We start from the raw sequence: 21510 nt of genomic DNA, 5'->3' as shown, positions 1-21510 counted from the left end.
GTGTTAACATGTTGGCTTCTTTTTCTCTGGGAGAGTGAGGCCAGTTAAACAAATGATGCGTCAGGCTTTCCCCGAATGTTTGTGTGTCAGAATAAGCCTGCCCTCTGCAGGAAGAGCCTGGGTATGTCTGCGGCAAAGCTCACATGCAAATGCATTACAATTGATGTATGTGATCAAGTCACGTCGCATTTCCTACGCCTATTTAATGAAAAATTCAGCAACATTATTGCTAAAATAAACGTTTAAGTTAAAACTCTTTTGAGGTTCAATGATTCTGATGCTTGCCACACTATTAAATAATATGATTGTCTTCCGTATAAACATTGATGCTTTAAGAATCAAGAAGAATCAATGGTCTTTATTCTCATAATGCAACCATGAGGAAACTCCGGCTCAGAGTTCACATATAACACACAGACACTGCAGGGGAAAACAAAGAATGAGCATCCCTGGAGAAGATTCTTAACAATGCAAAAACACACCATCAAAAGAAAAGGCTAAATTCAAAGTTCAAAGTTCTGAATTTATTCATTGAAGATGTCAGCCATTTGCTTTGTGAAGAGCTTTCTTGTTTCCCCCCCGGTGCTTTCATCCCGCTTCCAGTCCAACCTTTGACCGACCCATTGTCACACCTGGATTCCGTTCTTTTTTAGCCTCCGTGTTACAGATTAGCTGCTCTTCTCTGGGCCGGGGTATTGTCATATGACCCGATTTGAGCTTCAGCTGTCGGAAGCATGGCGTCACATTTGACTCCTTGAACGCTTTGGTATACAGAGAGGTTCATGGTCGACCTAATCACTGACAGCTGCCCACGTTCCTGTCAATGGCAAACATGTCCAAGGCAGAAGCTCCATACAGTTCAAGCGTTTTTTCTGTTTTTCATTTTTTATGACAAACAAAATTGGGTTCAAAGCTGAGGCCTGTTAAATCTGAGGTGTTTCTTTTAGGGCTTTTGTTATAACTTTGAGCATTTTGTGATCTGATTGTGACGTTAGCTTACGTTGGCCTCTACCTCCACATTTCCACATGCATCTCTAAAATGATGGTCTTCTCACCTTTTGCAGATGTGTGGGTAGCAACAGTTGTTTGGCTGAAGTCTCTTCTTTGCTTTCATGATCTCAATCACCGCCGTGTCACACTTCAGCAAACCGTCAAGCAATTTGCTTGTTTAGACTTGCTGATTTATGTGTGATTAGCATATTAGAGTAGCTGGACCAGGCTGCTGATAAGCCGTTTAATCCCCATAGAAGAAGAGAGAGTAAATCCTTTTTTTAAGTTGTTTTTAATTTTTTAAGATGTCAATTGTTGTTCCTAAGAGGTTGGACTTAGAGATCCATACAAATTTGTTTGCACCCTTCAATGAGCAACCAAAAAATGAAATAACTTCAAACGGCATTCCTTGTTTAGTCCATCTCCAAGACAGTGGAGACTCCAGGCCGTGTTTTATCATCCACTGGGAGGTATTTGTTGTTTCATGATGCCTTGGTAGTCTTCAGATTTTATGCTTAAATTAAAGCTTTGCTGTTCCATGGTTCAGTCAGTCAGCCCCAAAAGAAAACTGAACATCCTTCATGTTTCACAGTAGCTGTGGGGTTTCTTTGTAGGCATGATTATTTCTTCATCAGACCCAACAGATATACTGCCATAAACCTTGGGGCGTGTTGGCATGCGTTTTGGTGGATTTCTGGCAACAGCGGAGCTCTCTTGGGTCTTCCTCCATGACTTCATGGTTCATAACGAGACGGAGGGTGCGATCAGAAAGTGACGCGCCTTAACCTTGGAGCTGAGCTGGAGTGAACTGGCTCGTTTTTCCCCCAGCCCACCCGCACAATCTGTCTGATCATTTCCTCTCATGTCAGCATCGTGGGAGGTTGGCTACAGTCCCAATGGAGACAGCTGTCTTCACAGGAACATGGAGCTTCTTAGAGAGGGTCTTGTAGCCTTTACCTTTTACACGGACTTAAATAATCTTGTTTCCGAGCTCCTCAGACAGATCTTTAATTTCTCTAGTCAGGGTTGGGTTTGATGGACTCCACGATCCCAAACTGGCCAGTAGCATGTTTTTCCCTTCTTATTAGGCCTAAAGGCACCAGATAATAAAACTTAATAGGGTTAAACTCATGACTATATACAAGGATTTATACACTCTTTAGGGTTATTAAAGAAATCTATGCATTTTATTTTGACAGATCTTTGTGCATTGAACAACAAATAATCTCTTTACTGCATTACAGTTGCTTTTAACTGAATCAAACATTGTTTTAATAGGCTGCTATTAACGAGAATAATGTGTTTGTAAGTCATTTAAACAACTTTAGTAACTTAAGGTAATAGAGCTAAACAGCTTTACAGTTTCCAGCCTGAGTAAATGTACCTTCTCTCTGCAGGCCTTTTGAGCGCCACCTAGCGGATCACTGGCTCCCAGTGGACCTCTACATCGGCGGGAAGGAGCACGCCGTCATGCACCTGTATTACGCCCGCTTCCTCTGCCATTTCTGCAGGGACCAAGGTCTTGTGGCTCACAGGTGGACCACGTTGCTTATCTGCTCTTGGCATACATGCATATTTCATTTGCACACCAGCTTACGAACTCTCTGCTCCGCAGGGAGCCGTTCTGGAAACTTTTGGTGCAGGGTCTGATCAAAGGTCAGACGTTTAAACTGGCAGACAGCGGGCAGTATTTGAAGAGGGAGGAGATAGATTTCACAGGTACACACGAGCACATCGGTACACATCAGTCCGCTGCACGTTTGTTAGTGGGACGCGTTTTTAACAGATGGGCGAGGAGAGAGCTTCCATCCATGGAGTTCAGCAAAGAAAAAAAGACAGATGCTCTTTTTGCTTGACTAGGTTTTCATCACTTTTTCTTTTACTTTGTTTTAAAAAATAATGAGCCCTTTCTGTTGAATTGTATTTTGGTTATTCTAATTCAATGACAAAGGAACCTAAGTACAAAAATAACATCATAAAGTACTAAATAATTTGAGCAGAAATGATTTGAGTCAAGGATATGTAGTCTTTGAACTGGAAACTAAATAACCAGAAGTCCCTTGTCTGAGCAAGCATTGCCATGGAAAGGTGTTCATACACTGCAAAAACTGATCTAAAAATAAGTAAAATGTTCTTAAAATGAGTGTTTTTGTCCTAGATTTGAGCAGGTAAATAAGATTATCTGCCAATGGAATGAGTATTCTGACCCCTAAAATAAGATAATTAGATATACTGCACTTGAAATAAGATGATGGAGATGAGTTGTTCTTATTTTAAGTGCAAAAATCTTATTCTATTGGCAGATTATCTTATTTACCTGCTCAAATCAAGGAAAAATACACACATTTTAAGAAGATTTTACTTATTTTTAGTACCGTTTTTGCAGTGTACCCCTGAACCTGGTCCCATCTCCACTGTTTTTGTGTAATAGCTTACCTTGGCTTTATGACCTAACATCATGCAATGCATAACTGGGAAGTGGATGGAAAATAATACATGGTTTTCAAACTTAATAGAAATAAAAATATATTTATTGTGCATCTGTTGGATTTAGGTCTAGACTTTTCTAACTCGTGAATTTGCTTTGACCTAAATTCCTCTATTACAGCTCTGGTTTTATGATTAGGGCTGTAGTCCTTAGACTTAGACAACTTTATTGTCATTTTGTATGGACAGAATGCATACAGAACAAAATGTCGTTGCATACAGCTTACGACAGTGCAATGCGATTTCAGGTGGAATAACGCAGCATTACAATACAACATAAAGTGCAGCAGTCCTGTTGGAAGGGGAACCTCTTTCCCAGTCTCCAGTCTTTTGCAGTCTCTGAAAGGTTTTCTTCAACTCTGGCCCCGTATTTAGCTCCATCCTCTCCTCATTAACTCTCACCACTTGTCCTCGCTGAAGGAAATAATCCCTACAACATGATACTTCCACCACAATGTTTCCCTCTGAGAGTTTAATACCACAATTAGAGTTTTGCAGGCCAAGAACTATATTATTTTGGTTTCATCCAAGCAGACCACCTTCTTCCAAATGATTGCTGTGTCCCCTGTATGGCTTTTGGCAAACTGCTAACAGGATTTTTTTTATGACTTTCTTTTGTCAATGGGTTTTTGCTTGCCACACTCTTCCATTTGTCCATTGCCACACTCTTCCATTTGTCCATTTGTGGACTTGTGGACTACGCCTGTGATAGCCTAACCCTTTCGGCAGATTCTTCCACCTGAGCTGTGGATCTCTGCTGCTCCTCCAGAGTTACAATGAGCTGGCTCGTTTCTTCTCTGATTAATGCCGCTGTGCTGCTTGGTATTAATGACGATGTTCTTCAGTGTTCTCTAACAAACCTTTCAGGACTTCACAGAGCAGCACCTAGATGTTATTTAGAGGAAGTAAAGAGCTTAATACAAACGGCACACGTTTTAGATGATTATGTTTTTAGATTTGAAAACCATGCGTGCCTTATTTGCCAGACCCATAAAGTCATATTGAGGGATATTAAAGTTTTGGGTTGTAATGTGAGAAAATGTAAAAGAACTCAAGGGGCATTATTTTTTGCGAGGCAGTGTCGCTTTCATTTCTTTTACCAAACGTTTCTAAACACGGGATTGAGCAAACAGATATAATTCCATAACATTATATGTGTTAACATGATGAGTTTGATGCTATTAGCTTTAAGAATGAGATTGCTCAAATATTAGGTCTGGTTCTCCAGGGAAGGAGCCCGTGGCTCTGAGCGGTGGCAGCGTGGAGGTGACGTTTGAGAAGATGAGCAAGTCGAAACACAACGGGCTGGACCCTCAGGAGGTTGTGCAGCAGTACGGCGTGGACACGGTTCGCCTCTACATCCTTTACGCTGCACCGCCCGAACAAGACATCCTCTGGAACGTCAAGAGTCAGTTACTACAAAATGCATTACGTTATCTATAAACCTAAATTAAGAGTCAGGTTACAGTAGTTCTGTGAATGTATTCCTTTAAAGAAAGTGTCTTTTACCACAACACAACATACATTTATAGGATTTTCTTTACTAAGTGTCAAAACAGGCTTTCTTTCCTCATGCTTGTGTTATCCCGCTCCAGCGGATGCACTTCCAGGGGTTCTGCGTTGGCAGTCTCGACTTTGGCAGCTTGTGACAAAGCTAAGAGGAGCTCGGCAACTCGGTGATGTGCCAAGTCCCTCCCTGCTGAAAAAGAAAGAGCTGGCAGAGGCCAAGAAGATCTGGGAGAACAAGAACTATGCAGTTCAAGAGGTGGGAGCTTTGTGGCCTTGGTTAACTTGCTTTGATTTTCAATGAATGATGGCTAAAGTTGTGTTGTGTTTTAAAAAATTAACTTAAAACCTCTTTATAAGAACAGTGACATTGAAGGCGTTCTTACCAGCAGGGGGCAGGAATGAGCTCGTATTTAAAATCCCAGATTATTCAGTTATTTGTTGTTTTTTTTTGTTTTCTGTTAAATTTACTCTTCTTCAACCCTAATCGTATTTAAAAACGTTTTTAATTTTTTAGTATAAGGACATTTTCTCTATATTTTTTTAAAACATTTCAGTGCTTCTCAAAATTCTGGAAAAGAATGGAAATGGATTTTATGAGAAAATTGAGAAATTGTAAATTTTCTTTAGACTATGTTCTTTATCGCAGTCCTTAAAAGATAAAAATCACAATTTCTAAAAAACAAATGACATTTTGCATTCAATTGTATTTAAATGTCACCCATTATCTTTGTTTTCTTAAATCACAATTTGGGTTTTTGTCTGATTTAATTGATCACTTTAGTGTTTAGGTTGAAAAATCAGAGATAAATACATTAAACTTTCAGAAATGGACAGGTTCACTGCTTCTAGAGTGTAGTATTTAACTAGTGGACCTAAATGTTAAACAAAGCATCAAAGCGTAACGTCCAAAGTACAAGAATCACCGTAAACTGAATTTTTAAGGAACTACATTTAGTGAAGGATGTACCTGTCTGGATTTGACAGATCTAAGTTTTACAGCTTTTGAAAAAGACCTGATCTAAGTTAATCTAGATGCTTAAAAAGCCGTAAATGGCCCTTTATCGCATTGCCAGATGGTAAGCCAACTTTACCAGGATTGTTTGAACATTTGTGAAGTAAAAGCAGTGCTGTGAAAAAAACATTTACACCCTTTTTTTGTTTTTGCGTCATCTTTTTCACATTTCCATTTTTCAGATCAACAAATTGATTTTAACGTCTGACAAATATAGCCTCGGTAAATACATTAATTTTTCAAATTGTGATTTAATTATTACAAAAAATAATGATAGATTAGTATGATTACCAGTGAAATTTTTACTAGACTGTCCCAGGCCTGAGGATTGCTTTACCTGTGTAATCAGGTAAAAAAAAAAAAGACCTGCATGACCGCATGGGTCAGGCTCAAAGATTAAAGCCATTTCTGAGACTGTAGGACCTGCACAGTGACCCACAGCAAGAGATAGGTATTCAAAAAGGTAGAAGTCATGGAGCAACGGTGAAACTTTTCGGCCCTACCACGATGACTTCAAGAGCATATCGCTGACTCATTGAGGAGGAAACAAAAGACATCTGAAGCGCTGAAGCCTCCCTTCCCTCAGTTAAGATCAGTGTTCAACAAGACAGAGAAACTGGATGAAAATGGGAGAGCTGCACAGTCAAAACCACGGCTGACCATGAAGAACGCAAAGTCCACCAAAGAACGTCTTGACGATCCCCAAGACACTGGGATAGTATTCTATGGACTAAGGAGAAAAAAGCTGAACTTTATAGAAGGTGTGCATCTCATTACATCTAGTGAAAAACTAACCGTGCCATTTAGAGAGAGAGCATCACACTGACAGTCAAACATGGTGGAGGTGTTGACATGCAGGACCTGGATGGCATGTAATTATGCCACAAATCCTGCTTTCTATTAGAAGATTCTGAATGCGATTTTCCCGCAATTGGTTCTTTACCTTAAGCTCAAGGCAGCAAGCATGGGTTATGCAGCAAAACAATTATGTGCAGCGTATCAGCAAGTCCTCGTCTGAATGGCTGGAAAAAAAAGGAATAACCTCGTAACCCGTGCACTCAGATCTGAGATGCTGTGATATGACCCTTAACAGCCTGTTTATGATCAAAAAAACACTGCAGTGTGACTAAACGAAAGAACAATGTTGCAAAGAGTGGGTGAAAGAGGAGAGGCAGTGCCAGTTCTCACAAATGCTTCATTGTATTGCTGCTGCCGTACAGGGGCACAACCAGTCATCATGTTGAGAATGCAGTTACTTTTTCTTAAATGGGTGAATGTTGTATTCAATTATACTATTTTTGTCTGACTTTCAAATTAGTTTGATGATCTGAAAAATGTAAGTGTAACAAAAAAGGAAAAACAGCAGAAATCTGTTAAAGGGAAGAAAAAAATGTTTCTGTAAAAACTATTTAAAAAAATATAATATGAAGCTTTGAGATGGAAAACGAGTATAATTTATGCCATAGAAAAAGGCCATTGTTTCTACAAATGATATAAGATCGCATGTCAGCGATGCATCTCTCGTCACACGTTTCCCGGTCACGAGTTGACGAATCCGTCGCAACCTGAAACCCCTGGAGAATAGAGCAACAGCCGAAGAGGATGGAAATTGATTTTAAATCCACTGTGTCTCCTTTCACTCTTTATAAATAGCTCCCCTTTGGCTGCCAGGTTGGATTCCCCCTCCCAGTCGGATTCAGAGCTTTTAAAGGACCTCGGGCTGTTTGCTAAAAGGCCTTACAGCTGAGGCTGTCCTTTGATGCTTCTCACAGAGAAGCCACACTGGTCAACCTTTCTTTCTCAAATGGGTTCTTCTTCCCACAAGGCTAAGCATGGGAATGCTGAAGCTGTTGGTTTTTACAGCTAGCACACATGACCAAAACAAGAAGGCTCTTTGTGGTGATTCCTCTGAGGCAGACGTAAAATTCTTGCATCCGTCCATGCGGGGCATCCCGTTGCCTAATAATAAAATGCAAACCATCGGTTTTATTGATCTAATCGTCTTATTGTGTTCATATTTCCAGGTGACGGCTCACTTCACGGAGGACTTTCTGTTCAACGCAGCCCTCTCCCGTCTAATGGGACTCACCAACACATTAAGTGTGAGTATGCTGACATCCAGGACATGGTAAATCCAAAAAAAAAAAAAAGGTTAAAAATAAAACAACTGGACTTCAGTTGCGTGGTTGAAGACGTTTCGCTCTTCATCCAAAGAGCTTTTTCTACTCAAAGCGAAAGCGGGAGACGTTCCGGGCTTTATAGCTGCGTTAGTGTGCTGTGATGCAATCTAACATCACATCCAGATTAGGGTCCCTTAACAGTGGGACTCGTTGAGACTCGTTGGGGCCCTTGTTAACCTGGTTCAGTGAGAGATGTCTCCACATGCCTGAAGGTGTGAACTAGGTTGAACTGTACTGAACCTGAGGACTCCTCTTTGGTTTAGGGATGATTTCTAACCCGCCTCTCTCAGACCATCTGTATTCTCTGTCCAAACTGTGGATGTTTTGGCCTTCAGAAGAAAAAGTCCCTTACCCCTGAGGTGTAGGCACGCAGCTGAGGCTCTCCTGTGCTCAACCATGTGTCTGTGGAGAGGTGGTTTGGTTTCTCCAACATGGAGATCTGAACTGCAGACACCGCGCTGCTCTGTTTGTGTTTGGGGGATTTGTCTGAGAGTGTGGTTATGTCTGAAAAGCACAGGGATAATCTCAGGAGGACCAACATACGGGATAACAATGTTTTGTTCTTCTCCTTGCTCTGTTCAGTGGTGTGTTTTCTAGATCTCCTCTTTTTTTTTTGACAAAAGCCCGGTTAGGATATCCACGTGTACGGAGAGCTTTTCGCAGCACTCCTGTTCCTTTCCCTTCGTGTTTGTCTCTGTGGGAACGTGTTCAGACTGAAGGTGTAAAGTTCTGGAGACAGAAAGCTTGTGTTCCAGTGGGCGGTGAGAGTCAAACAGAAGGTACTGGTTTGTGTGGGTTAGTTTCCTGTAAATCTCAATATTAAGGCTTTCATCTCCTTCCATCTGCACCAAACAGTCCAAAAAAAAAGGCAGCTCGTTGTTCTGGACCGAGTTAACACTTCTGGGGAAGATTTCTACTTCCTTGGCTTGGATTTTGACCCAGGTATCATCCTGGGCTCTCTTTTCCACTTCCTCCATGTAGAGATTGGCCACAATCCGTGACGCTGGAGATCCCGTGGCATTGGTATATTTCTGTCTGTAAAAACTGTTATGCTTAAAATAAGCGGTGGAAAGCCAGAGGTCCAGCATGGGGCAGAGCTGATCCGTGGGCGTGTGTTCGTCATTATAAAACACGCTCACACATAATGTTTGTCATTATCTCTGAACAAATCTGCCTCGGTTCCTATTTTAAACATGCTATGCGTCACACGTTTCACACGTTTTCTGTTCCTGTGTGTTTTTAGAGTTCAACAGTTCGAGTCTTGCAGCACAGTGTGGAGTTCGAGGAGGCTCTGGCTGCCCTTGTTGTAATGGTGGCCCCCATGGCTCCTCACTTGGCCTCTGAGCTTTGGGCAGGTGGGTGATGTTGTTTCTGCCACGTATGGCTCAGCCATTCACAGGCATGTGATGCAGTGTGGTTCTCAAAGAGGAAATGTATCCGTCTCCTATTATGCTGCTATCTGAGAAACAGGATTTCTTTTAGAATAAAAACAAACAAACAAACAAACAAAAAGAACCGTTCATCTACAAATTAAAAACCAAAAACGACCACTTTAGTACGGATTAGATTTCCACCTGGCATCAGTTAGATGCATAATGTAAGAGGAGGTAAAGTCTGGTAAATGTTGACATTTGCTTTTCTAAAACCAGTGAGAACCCAGCGTTACGTAACGGACATTAGGATAGTGATATGTGTCCATTTTAGCAGAATTACAGTCCAATTCACAGTTTTTGGCACACTTGGTCAAAGATGTGTAAAAAGCCTGAATACAAATTCCTACAATTGTAGAAATAGCCTTTCAGGTTTTTTTTTTAGTCCATCAGTTTTCTTGTAGAGTCTACCGGATTGTTACTGAAAATATTCTATTTCTACGGGTTCTCCCGTCACACTCCCACCTGTAGACATAGACAGCACCCGAAAAGATGCCGCAACCACCTGCAGAGCTAGCTAAAATACCTGCGTTTTTTTTTTTAACACTTCCTCTGTTGTAAGGATTGCAGCGCTCGCTGTCCTGCGAGTAGCAGCTGGAACTCTCCTGCTGTATAGAGAACTGTATAAAAAGTGCTTCAGGTCCCGCAGCCCAACCTTTGCAAGACTACATTTTTAGAGGAAAAACGGTTCTTTCAAATTCCCCTTGTTTTCAAGAAAAACAGGCCCACATCATCTATATTTAACAATAGGCGTGCTGTCCTTTTCCACACATTCATCCTTTGTTTGATGCCAAACGCACCTGGAAAGCAAGCTCACCTGACCCAAGAACACAGTTCTAGTTAAAGAGTTTAGCAGATTCCAACTCTTTGTGTTGTTTTTTTCCTTTGCAGGCTCCCTAAATAACCAGCTGGCATGTAGATAGTATCTAATGTTTGTTATGGAGACTTGGAGACCCCACGGCTCTTTGCTGCAGTTCTCCAAACAGTGAGCTTTACAGATTTGTTTACCTTCTTACCGTCGTCCTCACTGTGCAAGATAGATATGGGTCCTGGTCCAGCTTTGTGGGTAGTGGCTATTAGACACGGGCCTCTATTTATACCCCAGAGAAACAAGAAGTCATTGTTTACTAATCAGAAGTTTTATAACCTTTGACCAACTTTAAAAAAGTAAAGCGCAGACTGAAAAAATTCTCCGGTTGCATTTATTCTAAAAGGACTGCGAGTGGAAAGCAGGAGTTGGGCCATGTGTGATTTTTTTAAAATAAAATTAATGTCCTATTGTTAACATTTTTTCCTCACTAAATAAGTGGATTCAAGTTAAAGGTTGGGTTGTTCTAATTAGGTAGAAAATGCTACTGCAATAAAAGAGGAATTTATTCCACAGCTTTTTACATCTCTTTACCTGGATGTGCGAAAATAGATTCCTCCATGTCTGTACATTACATTTTAACGGGAACACATTAACTCTCTATTTAACAATCAGTCCCGTTAGGCTTTTTATGGTGAGCAAACAATGGAGAGGAAAATCTAGAGTGACCTTTTGTGCCGCATGTGGAAACTTGGCCCGCTGCTAGCCTTTATTGTTGTTAACGCTCGTACATGAGCTTTCAACACACAGAGAGAGAGAGCAGCGGTCCTGGAAAGAGCACACAGGTCCAGCTGATGGGCAGAGTCAGAAATCCTGACAGATGACGGCTGGAAGGAAGCATCGTGTGTTCTGCTTTGTTTGAGCGCGCGCATGTCAGTTCCTAAAATGGCTCATAAACAGGACAGACAAACACGACCTCTGCTGCTCTCAGCTGTGCTGGACCTTTCACTCTGGGTCATTTGTGTTATTTTACACACACACACACACACACGGTTCAGGATGGAGGAAGTACACATCCTTCCTCTCTGCATGCAAAATGATGCACGACCAACTGGCTTAATGTGGAGTCAGGAACACTGAATGAAGAATGTTATTTTTATTTTTATTTTTCTGTCTCCCCAAGGTCTTTGCTCAGTGAAAAACCCCATCAGCCCCCTCCTCCTGCGGGGGGGCGACGTCTTGCAGCAGCCCTGGCCAATTGTGGACCCCGAGTATCTGGAGGCCCCTGACTTTGTGGAGCTGACTGTGCTGGTAAGATTGCATAAAGCCTCTCAGACCTGAACTCGCTGATGTACTGATGGCCTAATTGCGACTGGAACAGCAGCGGCTTGTGAATTTGCAGGAAGTAGAATAGACGCAGTAAACCTAAATTACTGAAATAAAAAGTCATTATCGCATCTGTTTTTCTCATAATATGTATATTATTTGTTTTTTTTTGGCATTCCCATTCCATTTTTTTTTATTTTTGTTGACCTAATTACACACCTTTTAATAGTGAGGGGTGCTGGCCAAATGTTCATTTGGCTTAAATGAGACTTCATGCTGGTCTCTAATTGGATACTTAAAGGTTCTCCTCAGGGCGAATTCATCCAATCAGATTAATTCATGACATGTAACACCTTCGGTGGCTAAGCTGCACGGACGCAAACGGAAGAGAGAAAAGAATGGCGACAGTGAAAGCATTTTTTTGACTAGATGATTATTTCAGAAGGCTTTTGCTTGAGGAAAAAAGCAAAAAACAGAATTTGGACTGGACCGACCACACTCACATGGTCCAGCTGCAGGCAGGAGGCCATGGATGGATTTATGTCCCCCGCCACTGATCTGGAACACTCAATAAAGTTTAAAGCAGAAGAATTACCTGAACATATTTTAAAGCTGCGTTACCTTTGTTGCGTAGCACTGCTTAAAGCCTTAATCTGCTTTAGACTAGATATATACCTGGATTGGTCTTAAAACTCTCGAGTTTATAATGATTTATCTCTAAAATGTGATCTTTCCAATTTGATGACTCTCTATAAACTTCAATTTAATAGTTCCATATTATTTATTTAATTTAAATCATTTGTTACAATACTTAGTCTTCTTAGTGTGTTTTTTCAGGAGTAGTCAAGCTTTATTTTAAAATGCCAGCAGTATGCTGTTGTCCTGATGGTTTGGTTCCTCTAGTAATGGGGAACCTATTGTTGCAGTAACCTAGGACATATTGAGACTTTTATTTTGAAGAGTGTATTAACCTTTATTTTGAAAGGTCAGCACTGTTCTAATTTTTGGGTTGTTTAGTTCCACTAATGTAGTGGAGCCTACTGCTGTATTAAGCTATACAATATTAAGACTTTTATTTTGTACGGTAGAATCAAGAATTATTTTGAAAGGCCAACATTATCCCCTTTTCCCTGGTTCCACTAATAACTTGAAACCTACTTTTGGTACTCTGTGAATAATTGAGGCTTTCATTTTAAATAGTTTGTATGCTTTATTTTGAAAGGCCAACATGATGCATATTTCATTGTTTGTATCTGTGGACTTTATTTTGAAAGTCCAACTTATGAATACTTTTGATCACTTGTGTAGAAGCACAATGAATTTCATACATAAGGCTGGATCATTTGTTTTGAAATATATTTTATTTCTATTTCTATTTATTTTTATTGTGGACCTGTAAATTATTATATTAGCATATGATAATTAGCCATACCAAAGCTGTTGTTTTAATGATCCAACAGACAACCTGGGTATATTTCAGAGTTTCTGCTGGCTTTATTTGGACAAACAAACACCAAAATGATCTGGTTTTGTTGCCATTAAAGGATACAATTAGAAATCAAATTGGTCAAGCAAAATAAAACCCTTCTTTTTTTTGTCTACTGCTGTAATTTCTACTATAAATATAATTTTTCCTTGAACACGAACACTTTACTCATTTTCCACTCAAACTCGCCAATTTTTCAACTCATGATTACAGGCAAACTCTGTAATTTTCTGCAGAGACTATAATTAGCCTTTTTGTGAACATGTCTACATTCATGCAAATACCTGTGTTTTTTTTTTTATGTGCTCACAAGGCAAGTGGTGAATTTCAAGCTAAACATGCATGTCGGTCGTAATGAAGTCTGCAAGAGAATTGTGCCGTTAATCCTCACTTCTATTTTCTCTCAAAAGGTCTTTTATGGTTTGACTATGAGCTCAAAAACATTGAAAATTACCGTGTGTGTGTGTGTGTGTGTGTGTGTGTGTGTGTGTGTGTGTGTGTGTGTGTGTGTGTGTGTGTGTGTGTGTGTGTGTGTGTGTGTGTGTGGCTAAGTTATTACACATGTTGTGGGGACCTTAATCTGTCACATCATGAGGGTGTGTCTGCTTTATGAAGCCTAAAAAGGATGTCCATGTGGTGTAAATCTTTCAGACTTTAGGCCCGAGGCATGTTTTCTGGTTAGATTAAAAGAAGGTTTAAGTTTAGACTCCCATAGGAAAAGGCAAATTAGCAAGCAAAGCAATGCAGTTCAGCACAAATAGACAAAGTTGTCCAGGAAATGAAAGCAAACTGCTGTTTTGCCTCATTAAGGAATCTTATATATTTTCAGTTTCATTAAACTGCCTCACACACATTTTGTTTTATAAATTCTGTGAGTTAATTTAATGAAAACACAATGAAAAACTGTGAAAACAAGCCTTTTTTGTGTAGCTTTGTATTTATCGTAAAGCCCACCATAGCCTTTACGATAGGTATATATTCAGAATCTTGAATTTTAGATTAAGATCAGTAGACAGAAACAAATCAGGTGGTGTTTTTTTTTTACTTTCAAGAGTTTAAAATTAATCTAGAAAAAGGATAGTTGATCAGGGTTTATTTATTTAAGTTTTTACTTCCTTTTTTATGCTTCAAATGGGTCTGACTGAGGTAAAGATTTTCCCAGTAGTCCTCCTTTTCCAAACTTAAAGAAAGTGCTCACATTTGAACTCCCAGTCATCGAGAATAATGAGGCTGCTTCTCCTTTGGACCCAGCTGTCTGTTGTGGGATTCCTCGCACCCTCTTTCTTCTAATCATGTTCTTGGGTTCGTCCCAAGCACATGAGACAAACCCTAGAGAGAGTAGAGCCCAAGGCCTTGGATGATGTGCGGACACACACACACACCATTAATTTGGAAGCACTTCCAGAGACATGATTACATTCACCGTGTGCACGCATACACTTGTCTCTAAACACACTGGACCGAGTGGCCTTCCCATACCTACCACTAACTACGTGTTTGAAAGGGTGCACTGTATACGCAGAGCTGGAGTGAGTTATTTTAAGGTTTTTTTTTTCTTCTTTTTCCATGGAAGCATTTGGAGACAGATTCATGTGGGGGAATGTTTGCCAGATGATGGAAAACCTTTTCAGATGAACATCATTCTCTCCTCCCTCACCTTCTGTTTCCTGCCCTCAGATAAACAACAAGCCGTGCGGCACGCTGACTGTCCCCCTGCAGGTGTCCAAAGATTCCAGCCGGGTCCAGCAGCTGGTGTTGGAGAGCCCCATCGGACAGAAGCTGAACGAGCGCGGCATCAAGAGAGCCATCCTCTCGCCCAGGACCGCCCTCGTCAACATCCTCGTTGATGAGTGATGTACGGCTGTTTACTAGCTCGTAGCACCTGGCGGGCGGCGCCTTTCTGCAGACTAATGATGCTGACATTTTGACCTTATAAGGGAAGGAACGTATGCTGGTCTGATATAACCTCAATGTAAATATGGCTAAAAACACATTTTATTTATATTTTTCTGTTTTTAATAAAAGGTTTAACAAGCCGTGCGCCCGTATGTCTGTGTGTGTAATCTTTGGAAACCTTGCTAGATTAGGTTCAGTCCTCACCGAGAGGCCTTCAGTTCCTCTCAGCCTGTTGATCGGTCATGAACCCAAGCATCACCTTCAGACATCCTCCACACGGTAACGCCACTTCACACCTCCCTGTCTGGTCCACTGTGCAGCCAAGTCCTGCAGTGTAGATGTTCCTTATCAGAGTTCATTGGCACCTTCCTGTAAACCTATTCTGAGCACCACTTAGTGCCCCACAATGTTGCCCTCTAAACCTTTGTTCTCTGCTGCCAAAAAAACACAATGTATTCATTTATTTGAGATTTTATCTTATGAAATGGATACATAGATTTAGATGAGTTTTTCCAGTGTAAATCTGAAAAGTGTGGATTTGTATTTAGGCCCCTTAAAGGTACAGTAGAGCCAGCAAGTCCCCTTTTAAATAACTGCGCATGCATTAGACCGTCTTACCTGCTCTTCAGGTGGATCGCGTGAAAAAAAAAATCTTCCAAATTTCTTTCTACTGAGGCCTTCCTCTTCTTCCTATAAACTTGTACGTGGTTTGCTTCTTGTGACTCAAAGTCTACGGTGAGAGCAGCTACAATGAACGGCTAACACCAAAGCTTGGCTACTTCTTACCCAGTATAACAAAAAGTGTTTCCGAACAGGGTTACCAACTATAGCTTCAAGTAAACACTTTGGAGAACTACCTTTTTGCTTCAATTACACTTACAAGTCTAATGTCCAAAGCTTTTTTATTTTTTATTTTCGCCCATTTTGGTTTGCAAAATTGCTCAAGAGCACTCGGAGAAGCGTCTGTGAACATATATTTTCAAACCTTGCCAGAGATTCTTGGTTGAATTTAGGTCTGTACTTTAACTGGGCCATTCCATCACATAGATATACTTTGATCTAAATGTTTCCATCATAGCTCTGGTGGCATGTTTGCTATTGTTGTCCTGCTGGACGGTGAACCTCTACGTCTAAAGTCTTTAGCGGCCCTGGACAGCTTTTCTTCCTGGACTGTCCTGCATTCAACCCCCATCTTCCTTATCAACTCCATGTTCCTGATGAAAAGTACCATCCCCACAGCACTATGGTGCCACCACCATGTTTCACTGTGGAGATGGTTTTTAACCTGTAGATTAAATTTTGATGTAATTTGACCAACGCACCTTCATGATTGGTATGTTCCCTACGTGACTTGTGGCAAGCTTTATTTGGACTTGTTCTTTTCAATTGTGTGTTTGTTAGTTTTTTTGTCTTGCCACTCTTCAAAATAAATTTTTGACTTGCACAACTCATAGTAGTCCTTCTAAAAATGTCTCCTACCCGACCTCTGTATCCCCTTTCAGAGTTACCATCGGCTTTTTCTGGTTAATGCTTTCCTTGCCTGCCCTACGCTATGACTTTAGGTGGTTTTGCAGTTGTGCCACGCTCTTTCCGTTTTTGGATGATGGATGGAAAAGAGCGCCATCAGATTGTGAAAGCATGGTATATTTTTTTTTGTAAATCTCAAACCTGCTCTAAACGTTTCTGCAACTTTCTCTCTTGAGCTTGCTGCTGTGTCTTTATGACGCTACTTGTTCACGAACGCTCTCTGACAAACATCTGGGACCTTTGCAGAACAGCTGGATTTCGCCGTGATTGAATTACACAGAATTGGCTTTTGTTTGCTAAATACTTGAAATAAATTAGATTTATCAGAGGAAAGGAGGCTGAATACAAGTGAATGCACGCTGTTCTGATTTGTATCCCCCCCCTCAAACAAATGTCTTAATCTTCTCAGACTTTGTAGTTCAACTTTGAGTTGATTTATCATAGTTCAAAGTGTCTGAATGTTGTTGCACAGCAGCACCGTACGTCGACTGCTTTTTGTAGCACTGCTGCGTTCAGCTTGTTGAACCCTGCTGCCATCAAAAGGTTAGTGGGATTTAACTAATGTGGTTGGGAGGGGGGGGATCTGTTTTTCACTCTGCATCACGTCTTGATTATCCATTGCTGCTCAGTGCCCCATCGCCAGCGGCGCCTGTTCATTAGCTCTGTGGCAGTGGGCCACCATGACTTAGCCATTAGCTCTGCACTCAAAGAGCCCACAAGCCGGAGGCGCTGAAATCTATCTGTGTGCCCACCCACTGGCCTATCTTTATAAAGCCTGTGTGAGTAAGCAGTCATCTGATATGCACGAGTGTTTGTCCTTCACAACTTTTCAGCGTCCACAAGATGTTTTTTTGTAGGTGTATGTGGAAAATTAGCAACCCCATGCAGGAATTTTCTAATGTCAGCTTTGTGACAATAGCATGGGCTCAAGTTATGCCGCTGTGCCGTTTTGTTAGCAGAGAAATTGTACTTGCGTAACCGAAATTTTTTGCAGACAGAGGGGAGAAAAACAGAATGTGCCTGGCTGATTCCTTTGACCTCTTTCCATATTCCTGTGATTTATCACCGACCATCAGGTGACAGGAAAGCGCTTGCAGGACGGACGGAATAACAGGAAGAAAGGCCAGGAATAAGAGAACCGGAGCCAAACCTGTTTTAGTTATTCTGTATGTTAAATTTGCACATTTAAACTGAGCCAGATGCTGCCGCAGCACAAAACGGAGAAGGCCAAGGATAGGGGCTCTTTACCTTCCGTCGCATTGTCTTTGTGTTTTCTTGCAACTTTCCCGTATGATTTTTGTGGAAATATCGACGACTTTATTTTAAAAAAATGACTCTTTTGTGTAATTTTAGCTACTAATAAACTAATATGTCCACAGAAAATATGAGTTTTCTTTCTTGGTTGGGTTAGAGCTGGCGGAAAATCCTAGACTACAAGTTGAGTTGCATAACATCTCTCCTCAGTTAAGACACGAGGTCTGAGCTGCTGTGATGCGTTTCCGCTGACAGTTAATTTTGTCACCGTCGACCTCCGCCATACCATTTAACGCTTTTTGTCAGCTCTGCAGTTTCCATGACAACTTTGGACGGGGAACCGTCGCGCTGTGACTCACTTTGCCTTTAAACCACAGTTGTAGCCTTGCGCAGCGCGAGTTGTCTTTGGTGCGTTAAAGCGAAGCACTTCCCTTTCGCTTGAGAAACTAAAGGAAAAGAAGAAGAAAAAAAGAAGAAGGGTGGGGCACGCAACTGCGTAGCCCCCAGTCACCCTTCACTGCACCAGTTTAGTTCCTGGACTGGCCGATGTATTCTCACAGGATGGCACAGTAATGCTGCTGCTCATTAAGCTGGAGGCTGACCCCAAGGAGGATTGTTTAACCCTCTAGGGATGTTCCTTACGTCAGACGAGTGTCTAAGCAACTTGTAGTTATTCCTTAAACTGTGGTGTGAACGGAGCTAAATCTGTGTAAATGCATAGTTGTCGAAACAATCTACATCAACAACAGCCCACAAATTGTCCAGAAATATCCACATGGGTGTGTCCTGTTTAACACTGGAATCTATGGTGAGTGTAGCGTTTGTTTCTTCACTGCATTCTTCAGTCATCAGTGTGAAAACTGTGTGGCTGTATTATGAATGACAGTGGATCTCAAAAGTGTACACACCCCTATTACATTAAACTATAATAGGTATTTTTCCCCCCCACAAAGAATGTGACTTTATCCTTTACAATATAACCAAAAAAAGAAAAAAAAAAAAGAAATCTGTTTCAAAGGAAAAAAGAAATCCACCCTCATTGTGTCATGATGAAAGTTTTTTTTTCTTTAAACTCTCCCCCTGACTGATACCTTTGATTAATGAGAACCGTTTAGATTTTTCTTGTATCCAAACTGCAAAGTATGCCTATAGCGGGAAGTAAAATGTCCTGGGAATTCTCCTGCGACGGCTGAACTTGATTTCAGGTTGACCAGGTTTAAACAACAGCTGGCAGCAGGTCAACCACACCAAAATAAAAATCTAGAAGTGAAACAGGAGGTGTTTCAACAAATTATTTAAAGAGTCTCCAGTCAGGTTTTTGTGGCTTTATATAGAGTTTCATGTGATAGATTGATTTTATACATGAAATGTGCAAGATAAATGTGTATTTGGTAAAAGTTGGCAAATGATGTTTTAAAACCTCTTTTTTTTGTACAAAAACAGAGTTAACAGGGGCGTGTCCACCTTTCAGAGCCAGTGTGTACGGAAGACTATCATTATTTTTCCACTCTTCTTGATTGCTCAACGATGGCTGTTTATGTCTCTTCCCATCTAGGCAACCAAACTGTCACCACAGTATGTTGCTTAATTATGGGTAAAAAAAAAAAAAGTGCTCTGCTTTAACATTTGTTTGAGATTACATGTGTGCATGTTTGTTTTTGCCATCAAATCAATTTATTGTAATTTCACTGTATACTGAATAACACGACATAACTGCACAGTGCGAAGTAGAAATGGAATAAAAATACAAAACAGATACAATAACGTGAAGTGCAAGACTTTGGCAGCTGTCCAGCCCTTTCCCACCTTTTGGCAGAAAGTTTGCTTTTGGTGTCACATGACGACAGCAGTTCAAACATGCCATGAAGAGAGTCTAATGAATCTCTGATGTTCATCTGCCTGCTCCGGTGCCAGCTCTGCAACAGATCCTGGACAGGGTGCAGACACTCTGATGACCTTCTCGGCTCGGCTCACTGTCCTCTGCAGAGCCGCCTAATAGACCCGGCACGTCAACACCAAAACTCTGCAAAATGTTGTGAGGATGCTGGGGAAGATTGTACCTTTCGCTTTCCTCAGAAGGTGCAGTCCCTGTTAGGCCCATCTCACGATTCCAGTGGTGTTTTTCAGCTGAGTTGCGTTCAGGCGGACCAGGAAGGGGGTTTCTGTTCAGGTAGCGACGCTAGAAGTCCTGAGTTCAAATCAATGTACAGGATTTTAGCATAGGTTTCTTAGTTGGCCCTACTATTGAATCATTAAAGCTATACTTTGTGGGATAAGTTTTCTCAAACCGACAAGGCACGAGGGGCCACAGGTTTTATTAAAAAACAACTTGCTTTATGTTAATTCCTTCCTAGATTTTAGCTGCAAAATCCCCCCTAACAGAACATTAAGCAGGCCTGGAATGGCTGAAATGATTAGTCTGTAGTTTGAAAAGCCCAACGGTGAAATTTAAAAAAAACAAGTCCATTTTCTTCAGCTTTGAATCTCACTTTGAATTGGTTTCCTTTTACTGAAGAATATTCAGGCTTGGGTTCATGTGTCACACCAAAACACATACATTGCAGTGTTGGTGAGAGAACGTTTTGATTTCCTCCGCAGCTCGTTTTTAACATTTGTCATCAGGTTTAGCGAAAGCTTGTTTTGTTTTACATGTAGAACATTGATTACCACATTGCAGGATCTGTTCTGTTTTGTCCAGTTTGTGCTGTGTATTTATTTTTTTTTTGTCTTGCTTTGTTAACTCCCGGGTGATAAGTAGCCTGTGGTTAAGCAGCACGTGGACAAATATCTGCACATACTCTTATAAGCTGCACATTATCTTTGCATCCTCTTCTTGCAGATGGAGACTTGTAGTGTGAACTATTTTAATTTAACCGCTGGCAGAGGCCCGAGTGTCGCTTGACATCCTGTCTACATGCCTGTATTTGTGGACCCCCCCCCCCCTTCCCCATACACAAATCTACCATTTTGTTAACTTGTCAGGCTTTCTTTTTCAACACTTCGACTGCAGTTCATGGTTAATAGAGGAGAACTTTTTTTTTTTTGAAGCGGGACACGTGATCGAGTATGTTCGCATCTCTGAGCTTTTACCAAAAGGGAAATAAATGCCATCCCTGCAAAGTTGTAATATCTATATGTCAAGCAAAGTTGTAATGATAAACAGCTATATGGGAGGGTGTGTGTGTGGCGGAGTCGGCCTGTAATTTAAAGTTAAACCTCCCCATGCCTGTGTAATTAGAGAAGTTAGCGTAGGTGTGGCTGAGCCAGAGGGCTATTGTTTAAAAGCATTCTTTGAAATGTATTTATCGAGCAGATGCATATGAGCAGTTTTTTAAGTACAATTGCAACATTGTTCCTTCCTATTACAAATTCCAGCTGTATTTACGTCTGGACTTTAACTAGACTGGACGTTTCTCCCACATTAACGTGCTTTCATCTAAAACCATTCCATTGTAGCAGCTCTGGCTAGAAAGCTCAAGTCTTTCACAGCCACCGGCATTTGTTTCCTTCTCCTTGTCCTGCATATAGCTCTATCCCTCTTTCCTATCAACCCTACCTACTCTCTCCCTGCTAGAGAGGTCCGTACCCAAAGCATGATGCTGCCA

At 41.1% G+C, this 21510-nt stretch overlaps 1 protein-coding gene across 1 annotated transcript in view; it reads left to right on the top strand.

Annotated features, from left to right (window-relative positions):
• lars2 (leucyl-tRNA synthetase 2, mitochondrial) overlaps window positions 1–15276 on the top strand; it is a 108081-nt gene extending 92805 nt beyond the window's left edge. Inside the window, exons 14-21 of the mRNA XM_012852042.3 lie at window positions 2388–2525; window positions 2606–2709; window positions 4706–4885; window positions 5073–5242; window positions 8023–8100; window positions 9422–9533; window positions 11600–11727; window positions 14906–15276. Of these exons, the coding sequence (XP_012707496.2) occupies window positions 2388–2525; window positions 2606–2709; window positions 4706–4885; window positions 5073–5242; window positions 8023–8100; window positions 9422–9533; window positions 11600–11727; window positions 14906–15082 (1087 nt within the window). The 3' untranslated portion in view covers window positions 15083–15276. The remainder of the gene's footprint in view (window positions 1–2387; window positions 2526–2605; window positions 2710–4705; window positions 4886–5072; window positions 5243–8022; window positions 8101–9421; window positions 9534–11599; window positions 11728–14905) is intronic.
• The last annotated feature ends 6234 nt before the right edge of the window (window positions 15277–21510 follow it).

The sequence above is a fragment of the Fundulus heteroclitus genome, chromosome 3, assembly GCF_011125445.2.
Source record: "Fundulus heteroclitus isolate FHET01 chromosome 3, MU-UCD_Fhet_4.1, whole genome shotgun sequence".
NCBI lineage: Eukaryota > Metazoa > Chordata > Actinopteri > Cyprinodontiformes > Fundulidae > Fundulus > Fundulus heteroclitus.
This window is presented reverse-complemented; position numbering and strand designations above follow the sequence as displayed.